Source organism: Lissotriton vulgaris, chromosome 4_1, assembly GCF_964263255.1.
Source record: "Lissotriton vulgaris chromosome 4_1, aLisVul1.2, whole genome shotgun sequence".
NCBI lineage: Eukaryota > Metazoa > Chordata > Amphibia > Caudata > Salamandridae > Lissotriton > Lissotriton vulgaris.
The window spans coordinates 394,843,196-394,860,702 of record NC_141691.1 but is presented as its reverse complement, the minus strand read 5'-3'; the positions used below and the strand labels follow the sequence as shown (position 1 = coordinate 394,860,702).

Here is a 17,507-nt window from a genome sequence, read left to right as displayed (position 1 = left end):
TATTTATATTTATATATATCTAAATATATAAAATGTCTGTAGAAGCTTTTCACTGTAGTCATTACTTCAATACAGTACTAGAATAAAAGTATTCATCTTCGTTTACGTTTCCATTCCAATCCCTCCCTATAATGCTGATCTGTATATATACGTCATATGATAATAGCAAACAAAAATATTCAGAACAGACTAATACTGTCTTATCATGCAATGTGGTAGGCATCCTGTGGCACTATTCTCGTATCCAACGTATTTACAGTGCTACTGAGCGCATCCTTTGCAAATATCAACAATGCTTGCCATGTTATATATCCAGCTTCTTTCCATGGTGTTGAGTCTTGGTCAAACGTGCGTCTCAATGAATGAATGTGTATGTGTCAGCATTGGAGCTGTGACTACAAGTTCAGAAGATCCATTCTGTGGTTTCATGGCAGGGCTGTATTCACAAATGTCCAAGAAAAACTCATAGTTATTTTGCTTCCATTCTTTGAATTTCTTTGAAGTCAAGTTGGGATCTTCCAGAAGGTTGTTGATAATGGCTAGGTCCCCTTCTTTTGCCTGTAAGATGACAATTGAGATGAAATAAGTGACTTTCTAGCAATACCTAAGGTTATTTACTGAGATTAATTATTTTCACAAGCTCAAGGTCATCAAGGTAATTCTATAAACATAACAGGTCCATTGTTCGCAGTTTCCTATCTAACACAAGAGAGCAATAGACTGCATGAAAAATGGCCTTGTTGCCGAAGAAGATGGCCGACATAGACAGGAAAATATAAATTTGGGAGGTCTCTAAAACGCCTTGCTCTAGAGCTAAAAGGCACATAGGGCCCTATTCATAAACTGTACTTTGTACTACTACTTCATGTGCTATGAATGCATGCACTATAAAATGCTATTCACAAGCCTACATGCGGAGAAATCTGCCTTTTTGATCTATTCTATGTGGATTGGTGGAGACCTCCGCACAGTTAAAGTGCACATTTTAATTGTAAATGCAGGACGGGCCATGGATAGTGGTAGGGAAAATAGGGAATAGTTACTCAAAAATAGAAGTGGTTTAAAGGAAATATAAGGAGGGATTTAAGGATGATAATAGAAACATACACCCAAAAAAGAGGTACCCTATTGGTGTACACAAATTACACTTCTAAAACTACTTCATCCCTAAAGGTCTAAAAACAGACATAAATGTACTTAGGCCTAGCCTTACAGTAAGCCTAGCACCACACATGGCCATCACATAGAAAACAGTGGCTGCAAGCAATTTAAATAACACCACATTGGAAAGTTAAGATAATTAAATATATATTACCCAGTGGTAGCACCACTGAGTAGTTATAGTTAGGTCAGCATTTGCATAGGACATGACTTTTTTGTGATGCTAATAACTTTGACACCATTAGATGATCTCCACAAAACCTTTTTTTTAAAGTGCTACTTTTTGACTACTTGGTGCAATGTAAGTTTCAGGGTGATCCGTCCAGTGGGGACTGAGAAAGAAGGAGGTTCCAAAAGGTAAAATTCTCATGCATTTTCCATAGACTTCTTTAGGCAGGGCTACAGCAAAAACTGCTGAGCAGAATTATACCAAATTTGTCAGGAATCTAGATCTTGGTCTGCAGATTGTGCTTTTTGTGCTTTGGTGTAAATCCATTTAGCAGTTTTTGAGAAATTAAGGTTGAAAAATATTTGGATTGTTGGGTTCAAGGGACTCTCTCTCTCGAACCAAATAAAAAACAATAATGTGTTCTGATTGGCTGTGGGAGCTTTTTTTCACCTTGCCCATCTTGCTCCCACAGGAGCCAGACTCCCAGGGCGAGTGCTCGGTTTGACTGCCAGCAATATGAGAAAACTATTGCCGGCAGCCAATAGAGGACTGCAGGACTTAGTCCTCTGTTCGGAAGTAAATAAAACAAGCATTGGCATAGCCAATAGGTCTCGCTTTGGGACCTTATAAGTTTTTAGTTATGCAGCACAATATCCTTGGTACAACAACATCAACTGTTGCATGGCTAAACACTTATAAGGTCCAAAAGGCGAGACCAATTGGTTATGCCAATGCTTGTTTGAGTAATCACTGCCAAGAATCTAGTTAAGACCTTCGTCCTTTTATACGTTTGCTTTTAAGGTCAGGAAACTGGAAATTGGCATAGGTTATTAAGTAACCATGGAATGCAGCAGAAAAAACCTGGCTGACTACACAATGTCGTCTTTCTGAGAATGACTGCCCTTATTTTGGTAGAGGCTAAAAGTCATTATGAGCGGCAAATGTTAAGAGGATGTCTTTTTTTATCTAGATGGATGGCATTATTATACTCCTGCAGCCCTTCATAGAATGGACCCCTCGGTTGGGGATCATTGTTTTCATTGCTGGGGCGTGGCTTTATATTTGTGATACTTGTCACAAGCTGGGGCAGTTTGGAAAAAAACTATACTCTGCTATCAGTCTTTGTCTTCAGGCTAAGATAGATCAAGAAGCTTGGGTGGTACTTTTCGGGGTTTTCTATCAGAGTCAGAACTCCAGCATTGGCAAATGGAGACAGGGGTTTGTATTATTTGCATTCTCGATTGCTCGCTCCTTGATTCTCCAAAAATGGAGAACATGTCCTGTTCCAACATACCAAGAGTGGCTTAAAAAAATGCTCAGAACAAAGAAGTTTGAGGAGGCATATGCAAGACGGGTTGGGCGCTTAAAGAGATGTAATGCCTCTTGGCAGTATCATGACTAAATTGAAAATGTGGGAGCGACCTCCTATTAGTGCAACCTCAGATATGCTGACAGCTGTTTACATTTCCGTATTAGTAAACTGGTGCAGTTGGCCTTATTGAAGCTGCACATTCATTGCATTTATTTAAACATGTTAAGTAGCTATGGCATGACTGCACTATAGTATGCCGCTTTAGTGGGGCACTGTATTTGCACTACCTGTTTTCTGAGTTCTAGGGGGAAGAGGGATGGTTTACTTTCTGATACTGGGATTTTCAGTACCTTGTTACTTGAAGGTTTTAGGTGCATTGCTGTAATCCCACTATTATTGTACTTAATTGGGATCACTGTCATTTTAAATATATGGACTCTATGAGGGGCAATGACACTTTCCCCTGTATCTGTACAAAACTGGCTTACTAGAAGGTTTTTTGTGTCTTGTTATCCTAATTTTGGTGTATATAATTGGGATAACTGATGCAATGTTGTGATTTTACAAGTAGGGACTGCACGAAGCACAATGGCACTGAACTCATTTCATCTGAATTGTACAAAACTGGAATTTCCATCTGATGTTCGTTATCTTTAACGTATTGACTGTATTTATGATAATTCCATGATTATGTTTGCACATTCTCATTAATTGCTTGTGTTTTTTATATTTATTATTGATTTTTAGGTCTGATGTGATGCACTACACCACTGTATTTTATATTGTATTATTTATATCTCCGGTACTGTATATCCACATGTGTACTGCTGTTCGATCCTAGAATAAAATAAATAACATGTTAGGACCACCGTAACACCGCCCTTTACTTCACTCATCAACGGAACTAAAAATTCTCTAATGGAAGCTGAACAAGCAACTGAGCAGGAGCTGGTCATTAACAACTCGGGTGCACTCACTAGTGACTACAGAAAAATAAGAAAGGCACACAGATCAAAGATATGGGAACTGAGCAAACCGAATGAAGAAAAGCAGCGAGTAACCTATAATGCCCAAATTAATGTTGTGAGCTCTATAATGTCTCTGCCTGAGCCCAATATGTGAGAGATTTGACAGCTGTGAAAGGCTGCGCCTCTACTCTGGAGGCGGGGTGTCGTATAACTAGAGTCATTGCTTCAATGTCTCTTTAATAGTTTGAAGCCAGACTGCATTAATGCTCTGCGGAAGAGCTGACATTTACAAATGTGCGTGCCAGCCAGGACAAAAACCTTATAGTAAAATAAAATTTAGATTTACAATGTAATATTAATGATATTTCTGGAGATGAGCCCTCGTTAGAGCATTTGATTTGTCCTCTATTTACTAAGTGTGCATGTTGATTTATGTAACTCGTGCCTAACTTCAAAGCAATGTAGCGCTGTACTTTTTTTGTTTTTTACAATTTAAATAGCACAGCCTCGGGCCACGGGCATTGCATTGCTTTGCACAAGCACCAAGTACATTACACTAGGTGAGATTCATTTTTTAAAATATTGTTTTTTTACTCCAGGGAGATTAAGTGGAATCATAGGATGTTTGAGGGGGGTCATTTACATATAGAGAAGTGAGTGAGGGTTGGAAGTGGGCGGGAGACAGCAGACAGGTGGAAAGAAGGACTTGTCCACCGTGGGAAGCATTGTAGAGGTAGCATCAGACTTCTCATGCTCGGAAGGTGCCCTGGGTGCACATGTAGTATTGGCAATGTATTGGAATGTTTGTTCAGTCTTGTGATTCAGTTGTGTACCTGCGCATGGAGTGAACGCTGGTAGAAAGGTTCGAATGGCAGTTGCGGTTCGACCTTCAGACCAGAGAGTTGTTCCATGTCGTGGGTGAAGCCTATCAAGAAGAAAACACATTTGAAGCAGATAATGGTGTACACCTACTACACTTGCTGCTTCTGGCGACGATTAGGGAATTTGCTTCACCCACCGGCGGATCTCACACTGATCAAAACAGCGTGACGATTGGAGTTCCTGGTGAGTTGCGGCCGGGCACAGGAGGACTAGTGCTGCCCTGCACGTCTAGAATCAATGGGATACCGGAGAAATTCCTCCCACTCCTGCTTTTTGTGAGGGACACAGCTTCTGTAGTTCCCGCATTTACGACAACCTAAATGCGCTTCTCAAGTCTCATTTCGAGCACCTGCGTGTGGAGAAGCCCACCTGAGGTCTGACGTATCTGTGGCTCTGACGCTGCGGTTGCCGAACTTCAGGTTGCCGGCAGGGTGGAAAGCAGAGACTCTTAACGAGTCAGAGAAAGCAATAAAATATCTCATTAGTCACTTCCAGGAAGGTCGTAGAAGGTGTCTGATGGGTCAATTACCTACGAGAGCAACACAGAAGGAAGGGTGAGTGGAATCAGCACACCTAAGTGAGGCTTCTAGTTTAATCTTCATGTGGCGCTGTTCAGGATTTTAAGCCAAACAGGTAACCTGAGCCGAGAATGCTAAAGAAAATACGGCAGTGAAAGTGAAAGTAATATCACATGCTCTAAGGGTGCCTGAAAATGAAGCTGACGAAGAGGGAGGGGGAGAAGGGAGGGGGTAGTGAGAGCAGAGAAACAGAGGGGATGGAGGAGCATTGTAAGGCTTAATGAGCCATTACAAAAGCCAGATGCCCTGTGCACGTTCACAAGTGCATGCCCGCAAGCTTGAGGCCAGCAAAAACCTCTCTGGTAGCACTTTGAAAATCCGCTTACTAAATTTCTTGCAGAGCAGCGCATGCAGGCCCTCGGGAGAACACCCCAGACTGCATAACATAAGGGGAAGGAGCAAGTTGCCCCCCTATCTGAGCCATTATAGGCCATGGGGCACTCACCCCTGGGGCGGAAAGTTCCCATAACTACATCCCCCCCTCCTGAACGCTTCAAAGGCCTGGAGACCCCATCCCCTGGGCTGATATATTAAAATAAGAGGAGGGGGGCTGCACAGCCCCCCTCCCAAGCCATTGAAGAACCAGGGAGGCGCCCTGGCCTTCAGAGGCTTGAGGAGGCACCCCCCTCCCCAAGCCTCTAAAGGCTGAATTGTCTCATCCCTGAGCTTTCTATGGCCACAGGGCCCTATCCCCCTGTGCCTCATGGGAACAGTCCAGCCCGAACTGCCAAGCCATGCCTTCCCTGGACCGGAAACAAGCTTCCTAGGACCGGTTTCTGGCATTACAGCAGTCTTCAGCCAGGCTTGCTTGAATCCAGTGGCAAAGTAAGCAAGGGACTCACGTCTGAGCATACCCTGCCAACTTATGGCAAACAAAGCGGTACAAAAGGGGGTGGTGATGGATGTAGCATCTGAACCAATCAAACACTCACACCCAGTCATCAGATCTGGGTTTAATCCATCACCGTCCTTTAGCCCACTCTGCCACCCCAGTTTAGACATGAGAGGGGTGCAAGTTATGGGACACGGACTCCAGGTTAGTGCTTGATACATTATTTAAACTCAATCTACTAAATATTCATTAACAATACAAAATGCTAGTGAGGATGTATTTTTTAATTTAAAAATAAATAATTATAAAATAAATTAATATATTTAAATGCTTCATCGTTTAACAAGTATTTTTTTGAATGTGCTGTAACATTTTATTTTATAAGTTCTATGTTAAAAATATTTTTTTAATGATTTTACAATTACATTTTATAATAATGCTTTTTTTGGTAAATCTCCAACATGGTAGTGGAGATTGCCACCTACATGTGTAAAGTTACTAGTAGTAAATTCAGACTTAGATGCTGCCACCCACTGAACTGAGGGGGTGGAGAAATGTAAGACGAGACTTGGGTGTAAACCTACACTTGGAAATGGTGAATACCACAAAAGCTTAGATTTACACATGAGTAAAGTTCCACATGTAAATTTACCTTTGTGAATAGGCACCATAGTTGATCCCCTCTCAACAGTCACATAGAGTATACATTTTCATTGGCAGCTAAAGGAGACACACTCCGCATTATGTATATGCGATATTTTCTTCATTGTTGTGTACACAGCATATTCTTTTCATAATCACACTGAAAACAAGGCACTTCGTTTAAGATTTCTTCCCTAGAAAATGAATCTTCTAACAGCAATGAGAACAGCTTCTCAAACTTCTCAAAACAGATGTAGGCTGAGGTGCATTCGACTCAAGGTCTACCACAGGCAGCATCTGAAGAATAATTGGTGGCTTTCCTTACATTCTCTTGAATCTCAATGACCTCCAGCGATTTAGTTTTGTATGGTTTTGATTGCTCTGTTCAAACCTTAAAGCGGCTGTATGGCAATAAGTAGTACTATACAAAACTCCTACATAAATACACAAATGAATAAATGAACATACCAAGATGAGCTGTATTAGGATGCATCATTATGAGATAGAAAATTCATTTGTAATGGAGCCTCATGTGAGGTGGGGATACATAGGCAAAATTCCCTTAACGTGGCTTGGTGAGGGCAGGAGCAAAAGTTTGTCTGAGACCATTAGTAGTGCAACACTGTTTCCATAAAAGAGGAAAGAGAAATATTATGCAACAAGTCACTTACTGAAGAACTACTTAAACTAAAATGAGCCTACCCCTACCGGAAGAAGGGGCTGCAATGGAGCATATAAGGGAGTGAAAAAGGCCTACTGAACCAAACTCCTAAGAGCTGGAAGCAAGGTGGGCAATCTAGACTGGATTTTAGGAGGTCTGAAGCTGGGAGGATCACTTCTGAAAGCCACCTTGTCAGCCAGTGAAGGGAACACAAAGCTGGAATGTGCCGTCTAAGGAAATCACAAGGACAAAAAAGCGACAAGGCAGACAAACCCCCCGAATTCACCAGTACAACAAAGGCAGACTGGGAATGAAGAAGGAAACCAGAACCAGAAACCAGGAATATGGTATGCTGGACAATCCCTTTCAAGGCTTTTATTTAGGAAGAAAAGACCTGAAAGAAATCTGATGTCAAAAGAATGTAAAACTCCACCATCAGAAATTGGGATAGTTCCATAGGGAAACACGGAATGGCAGCAATGAGGGGTAGAAAAAAGACATAAGGGAGCCCCGACCCATCATGGTGATACCAGTGCATGATTGTCAGGGAGCATGGCAACATGACCTCTAGAATGCCGACCACAGGACCAGCTCTAACCCAGACAGCACCAGGGAGGACCCCCCAGCAGAGTAAGAACTACCAGGTAAATGCGGGCGCAGCCACCCGATGCACTCAAGCCCAGCCATGGGAAGGTGTTAACCAAATATGTTCTGCTGCAGAATAATGGCAGAACCCGTGGGCACATTTGACACAAACACAGCAAAAAAGCTTCAAAGCAAAAAAAGGAAATCTACAGTACTACTAGGAACAGTTGAATTGTGCTGAATTAAATAGCAGCCCATGCATGTATCCTCAGTAATGCAAAGTAATGTTAGAATTCTTTGAAGTTTTCCTAATTTTAAGGAATATCATTGAGCTTTTTCCTTGAAACAATCAATTCGCTGGTTTTCTTCAGATCTTCCTTATTATCCTCCTGTCTGGTTGAGTATAGAATCCTCCTTCATTTCTCCATTTACCTTTCGTGAATTCATGGCCTTTACATCTTCCTTAACTCGGCTTTGCACGCCTGTCATTTCTCACTCTCGGAATCTACTTCTACCATTTCTATCTTCCTCTTACCCTTCCCTCCTTTCCATCCACAAACAACCGATCTGGAACAATTCAATTCTCAAAATCCATAACCGCTCCATCTTCTGGAAAACTTGGCATTCTCGAGGAATATGTTGGATGCCTCAATTAATCTCTCAGGGTACTCCTCTCTCCTTTCAGGAACTTCAATCCCTCTTTTCACTGCCCACTTCTGCCCGGGCGCAACACGCTGCCCTTCTTCCAGTCTTGATCTCTTATCTTCGCTCCCTATCACCCTCCAATGAAGTTCCTTTGGAGTGTAGATCTACCTCCCTCCTATTGGAAACTTCTCCTTCTGCTTCTGCTCTGTATAATTATTTCCACTTTATTAATGATAGACTAAAATCTCGTATCGAGACTGCCTGTGAATCGGATTTTTCTCAGAATTGCTTTACCTTTTTGGGACAAAATATGGTCTAAACTTCATAAAACCTCTAGAGCTGCTAATACTACCCAAACTTTATATTTCATTTATAATAGAACTTTATTCTCCCCACTGGCTCTCTCCCGTTTTTCACCAGATACTCCCTCTACTTGTTGGTCATGTCCTCATTCACCTGCAGATCTCAAACATATACTTTTTGACTGTCCTCCTACTGCCCAGTTCTGGCAACTGGTTTGGAAGCAAATACAAAACATTTTTCACTTCCAGGTTCCCTTTTCCCCTACACAAGTTTTTCTAGGTTCCCTCTCACCGGACCTTCCTCTTTCTCCCAGCCATTATCTTTTACTCGACCTCTTTATAGCTGTAGCTTTCCATACCATCACTTCAAACTGGAAACAAGCTGCAAATATTTCCTACCAATCTTGGTGGAATGCGGTCTGCTTTCATCATCGTCTGGATACCAACTATGTTTCCCCCATATCCCTGGCTATTAAACGGGACCTGATTTGGCTTCCGTTAGTAACAAAGCTTTCCTCCACTGCTCCTGCACATCCTTCTCCTGATCTCACCACAGTTGAAGTACATAAACCCCCATGATTTTCTTATTACCCGATTGCAGTACCTATTAAATTTCAATTTATTGTTTTTTACCTTTCATTTATACTCACAAGCTATTGTTCATAATTGTTCATGCTTTTTATGCTTACCTTTCATGAGAATTGCCACTGTATTGCTTATTTTATATATCTACGTACTGTAACTCTTTCTCCCCATTTCCCCCTCCTCTCCTCCCCCTTTATTTTCTTCAATAAATCAAACTTAAAAAAAAAGAATTCTTTGAAGCAAAAATCCCCTAAACCCCTGACTCAGCCTTCAAAATACAAGCACAATCTTCTATCATACCCATTGCACCACCGCTTCTTCAATGCGCTGATCAGCCGACCTTTGAGTTGCTGACCACGGACACCAAGATAAAAGCATGCAGTTCACCAATGGACTGCTGTTTAACAAATAATTGCTCCATTCCCTTGTGACGGAGACCCAACACTTGATCTTTACATCACTCAGCCATGGATTTGTGCCCAGAAAACTCTCAACGCTCTTAGCAAATAACTTAAGATGCCACATTTCTGTCTAACTATCAATTAATTTCCAACTCCCCCCCTGCTAGAAAGATAATGGAAAGAGAGGTGACAAGACACTGGTTTTAGTAATAGTTAATTTGTGTGTGATATCCCCTGCTGTCCTAGAAAGAAAATCCTATATAGAATCCGCATCTATGTAAGTTCGGAATAGTGACCCATTTCTGAGTAGACTGTATTATTAGAGTTAAGGAACTGTATCCTCAAAGAACAGTATTATGAAAAGAAGTCAGAAGATTATGTTTGTGTTGGAACTGTAGAAGATGAAAGACACACAGCAAAATATTGCATAAAAGGCACTATTGACAGATTATCAGTATTTGCATTTCATCTTTAATAAAGCATATAAGCGAGCATGCCAACTCAATATGCTATCATGACAGCAAAGTGAAATAAATAAATGGGCAAGGATGATTAGCAAACAGTACTGTACCTTAATGGTGGCTAAGGCATCCAAACCTCAAACACTTCATGGGCCAAAAATCGCATAAATCTTAAATTAAAATATTATTGTGCCATCAAAGTGAAAGCATCAAACTACACATTGCATCTGCAGTTCAACGAAAGGACTATTTGATGACTGAAAACCCAATCATAACACCAATGGTACAATGTAACTAGTTTCAAAATGTCAAGACCTTGATGGACAACTTAACCATGCATTGGCAAACCATGAAAAACACATGAAAAACACATGGAAGGCAAATGCTGAAGTGATTGAACTAAAGCCCACCCTCTTGCTCTACTGTTGCTTATTATAATATTGATAACATGGGGCCTTCCAGAAGCTTAAGCTGTGTGTATCATAACTTAATAAAGATCTGGCGCTGCATTACACATGCGGCGCACTTTCCTTCATTGCTCCGGGGGCACCTTTAAAAAGGTGCGCCCAGTGCAATGAAGGAAATTGTGCCGTATAATGGGGAATGCGCTGCCCCCAGGGCAGCCACAAACTATTGCTGCCCTGGGGGCAGCACATTCACATTAAATACAGATTCGCTGCTTTACAGCCGCTTTGTGTTTCAGTGTGCAGATGGCAACCTGCCTGGACTTTTAAAGGGGATTAGAGATCCCCTTACAGGTGGTTGCAGGTGGTTCCAGTGCAAAGGGATGTCTGGGAAGTCCATGGGACCCCTTTGCCCCCTGTAGAGGGCTTCTTTCAGATGGCACACTGACAGTGCGCCACCTGAGGGCTGCTTTGCCTCTGTGCCCCTGTCGGTAATATGGTGCAGAGGCAAAGGGTTATGTGCACCAGCGCTATTGGTATTACAGAAGGGGCCGCGCAAGCACCTATGGCCCCTTCTTATAATACCAACGTGCCCTGGGGTGTGCAAAGCGGGCGCAAATGCCCGTTGTGCCCCCAGGGCACGGTATGTGATGCGGAACCCCAGGGCAGTTAAGTCAGCCACATGTCTTTTGCCAGGGGCCTTGAACATTCCTCATAGATCTTCCCTTCTCATGCCTGCTATGCAATATATACCATCTAGCCCTGAACTCAGCTACTCAACCAGAACCAGGTGTATTTCTAATTGTACACGGATGTCACACAAATGGAATTCTGACTAGACAATCTAACTAATCATCTCACCAACATCACCTTTTGCTTGGACTGTATGTTCCACTGGAGGAATAGGAGCTTCTTCTGTATAAATGGAACTGAGACTGATATCCTTGCTATGGGAGAAATCAAACCTGTCTCATCAATGTTTAACTGGCCCTATGATCTATAACCTTACCGAGTAACAAAAAGGTCAGGAACCTGGTGATAATCTTTAATTCTGAACTCTTTTCTCCTAAAACTGTTTATTGATCAAGAGCATCAATTTCCAGCTCTCACAACTTCAGAAAATCCTTCCATTGTTCTAAACTGGGAATTTTATAGTCCTCACAAGAACCCTGGCCATGGCACAACTGGGATACTGCAATATAATTTCTACATGTCTTTCCAAGGAACTCTTTACTCGCATTCAACGGCTACAGAAATAGGCAGTCAGAATGTGCTTCAACCTACAAAAAAAATGCAACCACACCAAACCTACCGTGAAAACACTCAACCGATTTACTTTAGAAGTAAGGATAAAATTCAAACTTCACTACACCTTCCACAAAGACTATCGAGGCAATGGCCTAGACAAGCAGTTCTTAACCTGGGGACCCTTGAGGGTCCATATCAGCTACTCAGTGGGGTCCATGGACTCATTTGGCCTCTAGCCATTAGTTTGGGTCAATACTAATAAGAATTTTAAGCTAAACTACGTTATAAATGTAGTTCCTCACATGAGGATGATCGTTTCATCTTCTACGGTATTGGTTCCCCAATGTATGTATTCATAAAATCAATAAAAGTATGTTTGGAAAATAATCATAAACATTTCCGAAAGATTTTCAGTCAGAAGCGGATTACTAGTTCAGGACGAAGAATAATTGAATGCACGCGTCACTGTTCACATTCAAACAATGCTTCAACCTGAACTAGCAACCAGCTTCTGACTAAACACTTTGGAGTTGCTTATGGTTTCCTAGAAAATCATACACATCTGCACACATATAGACCCATTTCTTTAACTGTTCTGAGATCTATGTGAATAGATTGGTACATTTCCACAAAGGGTACTCCAGGCTGCATGTTCTCTCATCCACTTCTTTTTAGGGGCAAGCACTTGCAGACAATGATGACCTTGTATTGGAAACGGGCATGCTTGCATATTTCATCATAGCTGAAAGACTGCCACAGACACAGTACAATTTCCCTGTAGGCAGCATGCATTCTACTATAATGTGCACCTGGGGCCCTATTTTGTAAAGGGCACATTTTCCCTGTTTTCTGCCTGGGGCACCTTAATACAGATCAACAGGGCACAAACAGGGAAAGGGCGCCCTGTTACAAAGGATGCCATGCCCCCAGGGCAGTCGTGAACTCGCGCTGTCAGGTAAAAAACAGAGCAGCTTTGAAGCAGCTGCTCTGTTTCACTGTGCAGGTGGCAAATCACCTGCACTTTTAAAGGGGATCAGGGAATACCTTGCAGGTGGGTGTAGGCTGATATTAGCGGGTGCACTGACAGTGTGCCACCTTTTAGGGGCCGCAGGGTTAGTGCACTCGCTGACAGATTCTTTGCCTCTATGTCCACATCTATAAAATATTGCTGCCGCAGAGGCAAAGGGATTTCTTCATTCGCATGGGGTCACACTCCCATGCAAATGAGGCAACACCCTCTTGAGAAAGCACTGGTGCTATTACAGAAGTGGCAGCACAGGCATCTGCAACTCCTTCTGTAATACCAAAGTGCCCCGGGGGCGCACAAAGCGGGAGCAAACACCCATTGCCCGCCCATGGCACTTTGTGTAATATGGCCACTGGTCTTTTAGCTTGCATGTATTTACTGTCTCTGTCAACTTTTGACACAAAGACCTTGCATACTATCCAGCTTTGTAGATACCAAGCTCAATTGCTACCCTGCCCTATGTTTGTCTGATGCCAATATTAATCCAATTACTTCTTCTATCCCACCACTTCTGGTGAGAGCCCTGATTTCACCTGATTACAGATTGATTTGTAAATAAGATTAGAGTGTGTAGTTGATCTCATTTTAAAATATGCAGTTGCAGAGGAAAGTCTGAAACTCCTTTTTTACTACATATAGGCACCCCTAAGGTAGGCCCTAGGTAGCACTATCAGCATGGTGCTTTGTAGGTAAAAAGTAGGATGTGTGCCTTTGTTGTGCGGCATGTCCCGGTAGTGACAAACAGCCTATTATCACTGATGTGAGGCTGCCCTATCATAGGTTTGCATTGGGAATTGCTTCAGTGGTAACTTCTGATGTGAAAGTGGTAGCGTGGCCATGTTTGGCATGTTTGGAATAGTGGTGAAAAACCTGCTTCTCGTTGAAAGCAGATTTGTTATTATTATTTTAGAAATGCCACTGTTAGAAGTGGGTATTTCTGTGTGCTTATGATTCTTTGTGCCCTGCCTGGTTGTGTACCATTCCTTGGATGCTTCTTTCCAGTCCAGGGTTGATCTGACCTGGCAGTTCGGGCTGGACTGTTCCCATTGGGTGCAGGGCCAAGACGGATTTGCATATGGCTGGGTCCAAACTGGAATGGCATGTTGAGCAAAAATACAATGGATTTGGGCCCAGATCTCTGTACTGGGATGAATGTATGACATTGTTCTGCATTCTGCCCATCAAGTGATCTTTTGCATTTGTCACCCCGAGTTTGGCGGGTATGCTCAGACGTGGGTCCCGTGCTCTCCATGCCACTGGAGTTAAGCTATCCTGGCTGATAAGGGCTGAAAGCCCGAAACCGGTCCTAGGATACTTGTTTCCAGTCCAGCGGGGACGGGCCTGGCAGTATGGGCTGGACTGTTTCCATTGGGCACAGGGTCAAGACTGATTTGCATATGGTTGGGTTGAAACTGGAATGGCATGGTGAGCAAAAAAACAATGAATTTAGGCCCTGATCTCTGTAATGGGGTGATTGTATGATATTATTCTACATTCTGTCCATCAATTGTTTTTTTTGCATTTGTCACCCCGAGTTGGACGGGTATGCCCAGACCTGGGTCCCGTGCTCTCCATGCCACTGGAGTCAAACTATCCTGGCTGATGAGAGCTGAAAGCCTGAAACCGGTACTAGGATGCCTGTTTCCAGTCCAGGGAGGACCTGGCGTAGCAGTTCGGGCGGGACTGTTCCCATTGGCTGGGTCCAAACTGAAATGGCATGGTGAGCAAAACACCAATGGATTTAGGCCCACATCTCGGTACTGGGTGATTGTATGATATCGTTCTGCATTCTGTCCATCAATTGTTCTTTTTGCCTTGTTGCATATTCAGCATCTGGGTTAGACTGACAGAAGCAGGGAATATGCATTCGCTCTATAGAGTCACAAAGGGAGTTGAGGCGTGTCTTGCCTTTCATGGGCAACTCATAGTTGGGCTGAATAGGGCTGGTATGGGTTTAGAGTGGTGGGAGGAGTTGTCACCTACATCTGAATAGGTCTGTGCTTGTTTTTCACAATGCTGTCTCCGCCCCCACTGTAGTGTGTCTGGAGCCAGGGCTGGGGATTGAATGGGGGTGATGTGCACTTCTAAAACTTGCTGGAAGTGTCCCCAGAACAGAGACTTTATGGGTATAAGTGCATGGTTTTAGACACTGCATGGACTTGTAACAAGACGCTGCTGGCTCTACAAACTGCACATTGCCAGGAGGAGCTGTTGTGCTGCCAGGAGGAACCCTCATGGGACTTTGCTTGTTGTCCCGACCTGCCCAAAAGGACCCTGTATGCTGGACTTCTGCCTTCACTCATGCTTTGATGCCCCCAGTGCTCTCCAAGGAGTGCTGTTATGCACCTTGTCCTTGCAAACTGTAGCGCATGGTGAAGCGATTCATCTTTGGTTGCTGAAAGCCTCCCTGTGGTTCATTATTGGAGAAACCGCTGTGCACTTTTTTTTTAGGGGAAGTCTCTAGTGTGTATTTACATGGGGCCTTAATCGCTGAATGCCCTGTGTGATTTACATTCTGTTGCGCAAGCCAGAGATACGGGCTCATTTTGCAATAAAGGAGTAAGGAGCGCAGGCTGCTTGTCTTAGCAATGCACTCCGAGAACCTTCTCCAGTGTGGCCCCATCCCTTTGGAAAGGAAACCGCATGTGTGCAGCCTGAGTGGCAAAGGTAGAATGAACCGCGGGCTGCTCGCCGCAGCGCGCACCACGGAATCCCCCTTCAGCGTGGCCCCCTTCCCTTTGGAAAGAGAACTGCGATGTGTGCTGCCTTAGGGATGTGGAAGCCTTGTTCCAGGCGTAGTTAGCCAGGCACCCGAGGGAAATGGCAGGATACCTGCAGGTGCACCACACTAAAGTAGGCAGCTGCCTTGTTATACACGCCTTAGAGTGCTTGCTGTTGCGACTGCACCACACAAATGCAGGCAGCTGCCTCCTCTATTGGGGAGTGGGGGGGGGGACCCAGAGAGAGGTCCTCATAGTGCCTGGGTGGTGTGGGTGTGAGCGCCCCCACACTCGGTGGTGACATGTACCCCGTGGGGACTGAGCCGCTTGAATTGCTCACAGCTGCGCTGCACGATCACCGACAGCTGCATTCCACCACTCCTGCCCACCGGAAGAAGGAGACTCCAGCAGATCTCCCCTTTGCATGCTCCGCAGTATTAGCAGCAGTCTGAGAAGCCCCATGGGGTTCCAGACATGCTGCAACCACAGAGCAGTCTTCTTGGGCTGCGGAATTCTGCAGGGATTTTCCTGATGCATGGGAGACGAGGCAGGGTCTCCCTGGCGAATTTGGCAGTGTGCATGCCCCCCTGTTTTCCAAAACATACGTGGGGGGCACTTGCTGGTTGTGGTGAAGGCAGGACAAGGGAAACCTCGGATGAGGTCCTTGCTGCCAGAACAATATCACATTCCAGGTAGTGGGAGCCCAGATGCTTCTGGCCCTACACACTGTATTCATTGCCACGTCACCATATAGGGTCTATGACTAGCACAGGAAAGTGGTGCTCCATAATGCTATGGTGATATGTATGGTACTGATGTGCTGTTGGGGATGCTTGGGTGTTTTGCATTGTATGCCCTGATGTAGTAGTGCATAGTGTTGTGATGTTTTGCATTCTCAGGCTGTACACTCATGATGGTCTGACGTGAAGCTTTTAAGTGTTTACTGTAGTGTACATGATGTGATGACAAAGGCCTAATTGGCAAAGTGATTTATGGTCTATGTATTGTTATGACATTTGCCTAGTGGTAAAGTAATTTATGTGATTGTGATATTTTCTGTTTTATATATAACAAAAGTGATATTTTATATAACCTTGTGTGGAGTCTCTTTTTGTGGTTTGCCTGTGTGTTACTGGTGTGTGTGTGTGTGTGTTTTGCGCAAACACTTTACACATTGCCCCTAGGGATAAGCCTGACTGCTCTGCCAAGCTACCAATGAGGTGAGAAGGGGCAGTTTGTGTGGTTACACTGACTAGAGTGATGGGTTCTGCCTGGCCTAGGTACCTACCCTAGCCAACCAGAAACTCCCTTTCTAACAAAATTCCAAAACCAATTTATAAAAAATAGTGATAACTGAATACAAAACATTACACCAAAAGACTAAAATCTAATGAGTGGAACCAGGGATATGATTTTTAAAGTTCAAGGTCCAAAAGTACAGAGTACAAGTAAAGCACCAATTTGAAGTCACGGTTTGCGTTTGACCTGAATTTAGCCATGATTTCCTGTTGACTGGAATTGATTGAAGGTTGAATACACCAAGCAGGTCATTCCAGTCAAAGTTTTTACCCCCTGATTTAGTCACTTTTATGGAAGTAAAAATCCTCCTGTGGGATAAGGTCGGAGGCTGTATTCAGTGAATTCTTCTTAAAATCCAAAAAAAGCTTTGAGTGGAAAAATAAAAAATTTGCGTCAGCTGACGTCTTCTTTTTGGTTGGATACTTTTTGAACCCCTGCTTGGTCAAAATTTCTACGTTTGAACAAGTCTTTTTTTAGAGCTCAAATTCCTACAGCAGGGCAAAACTGAAGCTGTATTCAATGAAGTCTTCTCACAGTCAGACTCTTTTGCTCACAAAATAATGGCAGTGTCTAAACACACTGTGAATCTCCCACTCACAAAACCCCTCCTCTGGAGCCTCGGCAA

The 17,507-nt window shown here is 43.5% G+C and overlaps 1 protein-coding gene across 1 annotated transcript in view; it reads right to left on the bottom strand.

Annotated features, from left to right (window-relative positions):
• Positions 1–220: 220 nt before the first annotated feature.
• The window catches only part of LOC147718790 (connector enhancer of kinase suppressor of ras 2-like), a 1,944,591-nt gene continuing 1,927,304 nt past the window's right edge, over positions 221–17,507 (bottom strand). Inside the window, exon 25 of the mRNA XM_086967239.1 lies at positions 221–558. Coding sequence (XP_086823365.1) covers positions 343–558 — 216 coding nt within the window. The 3' untranslated portion in view covers positions 221–342. The remainder of the gene's footprint in view (positions 559–17,507) is intronic.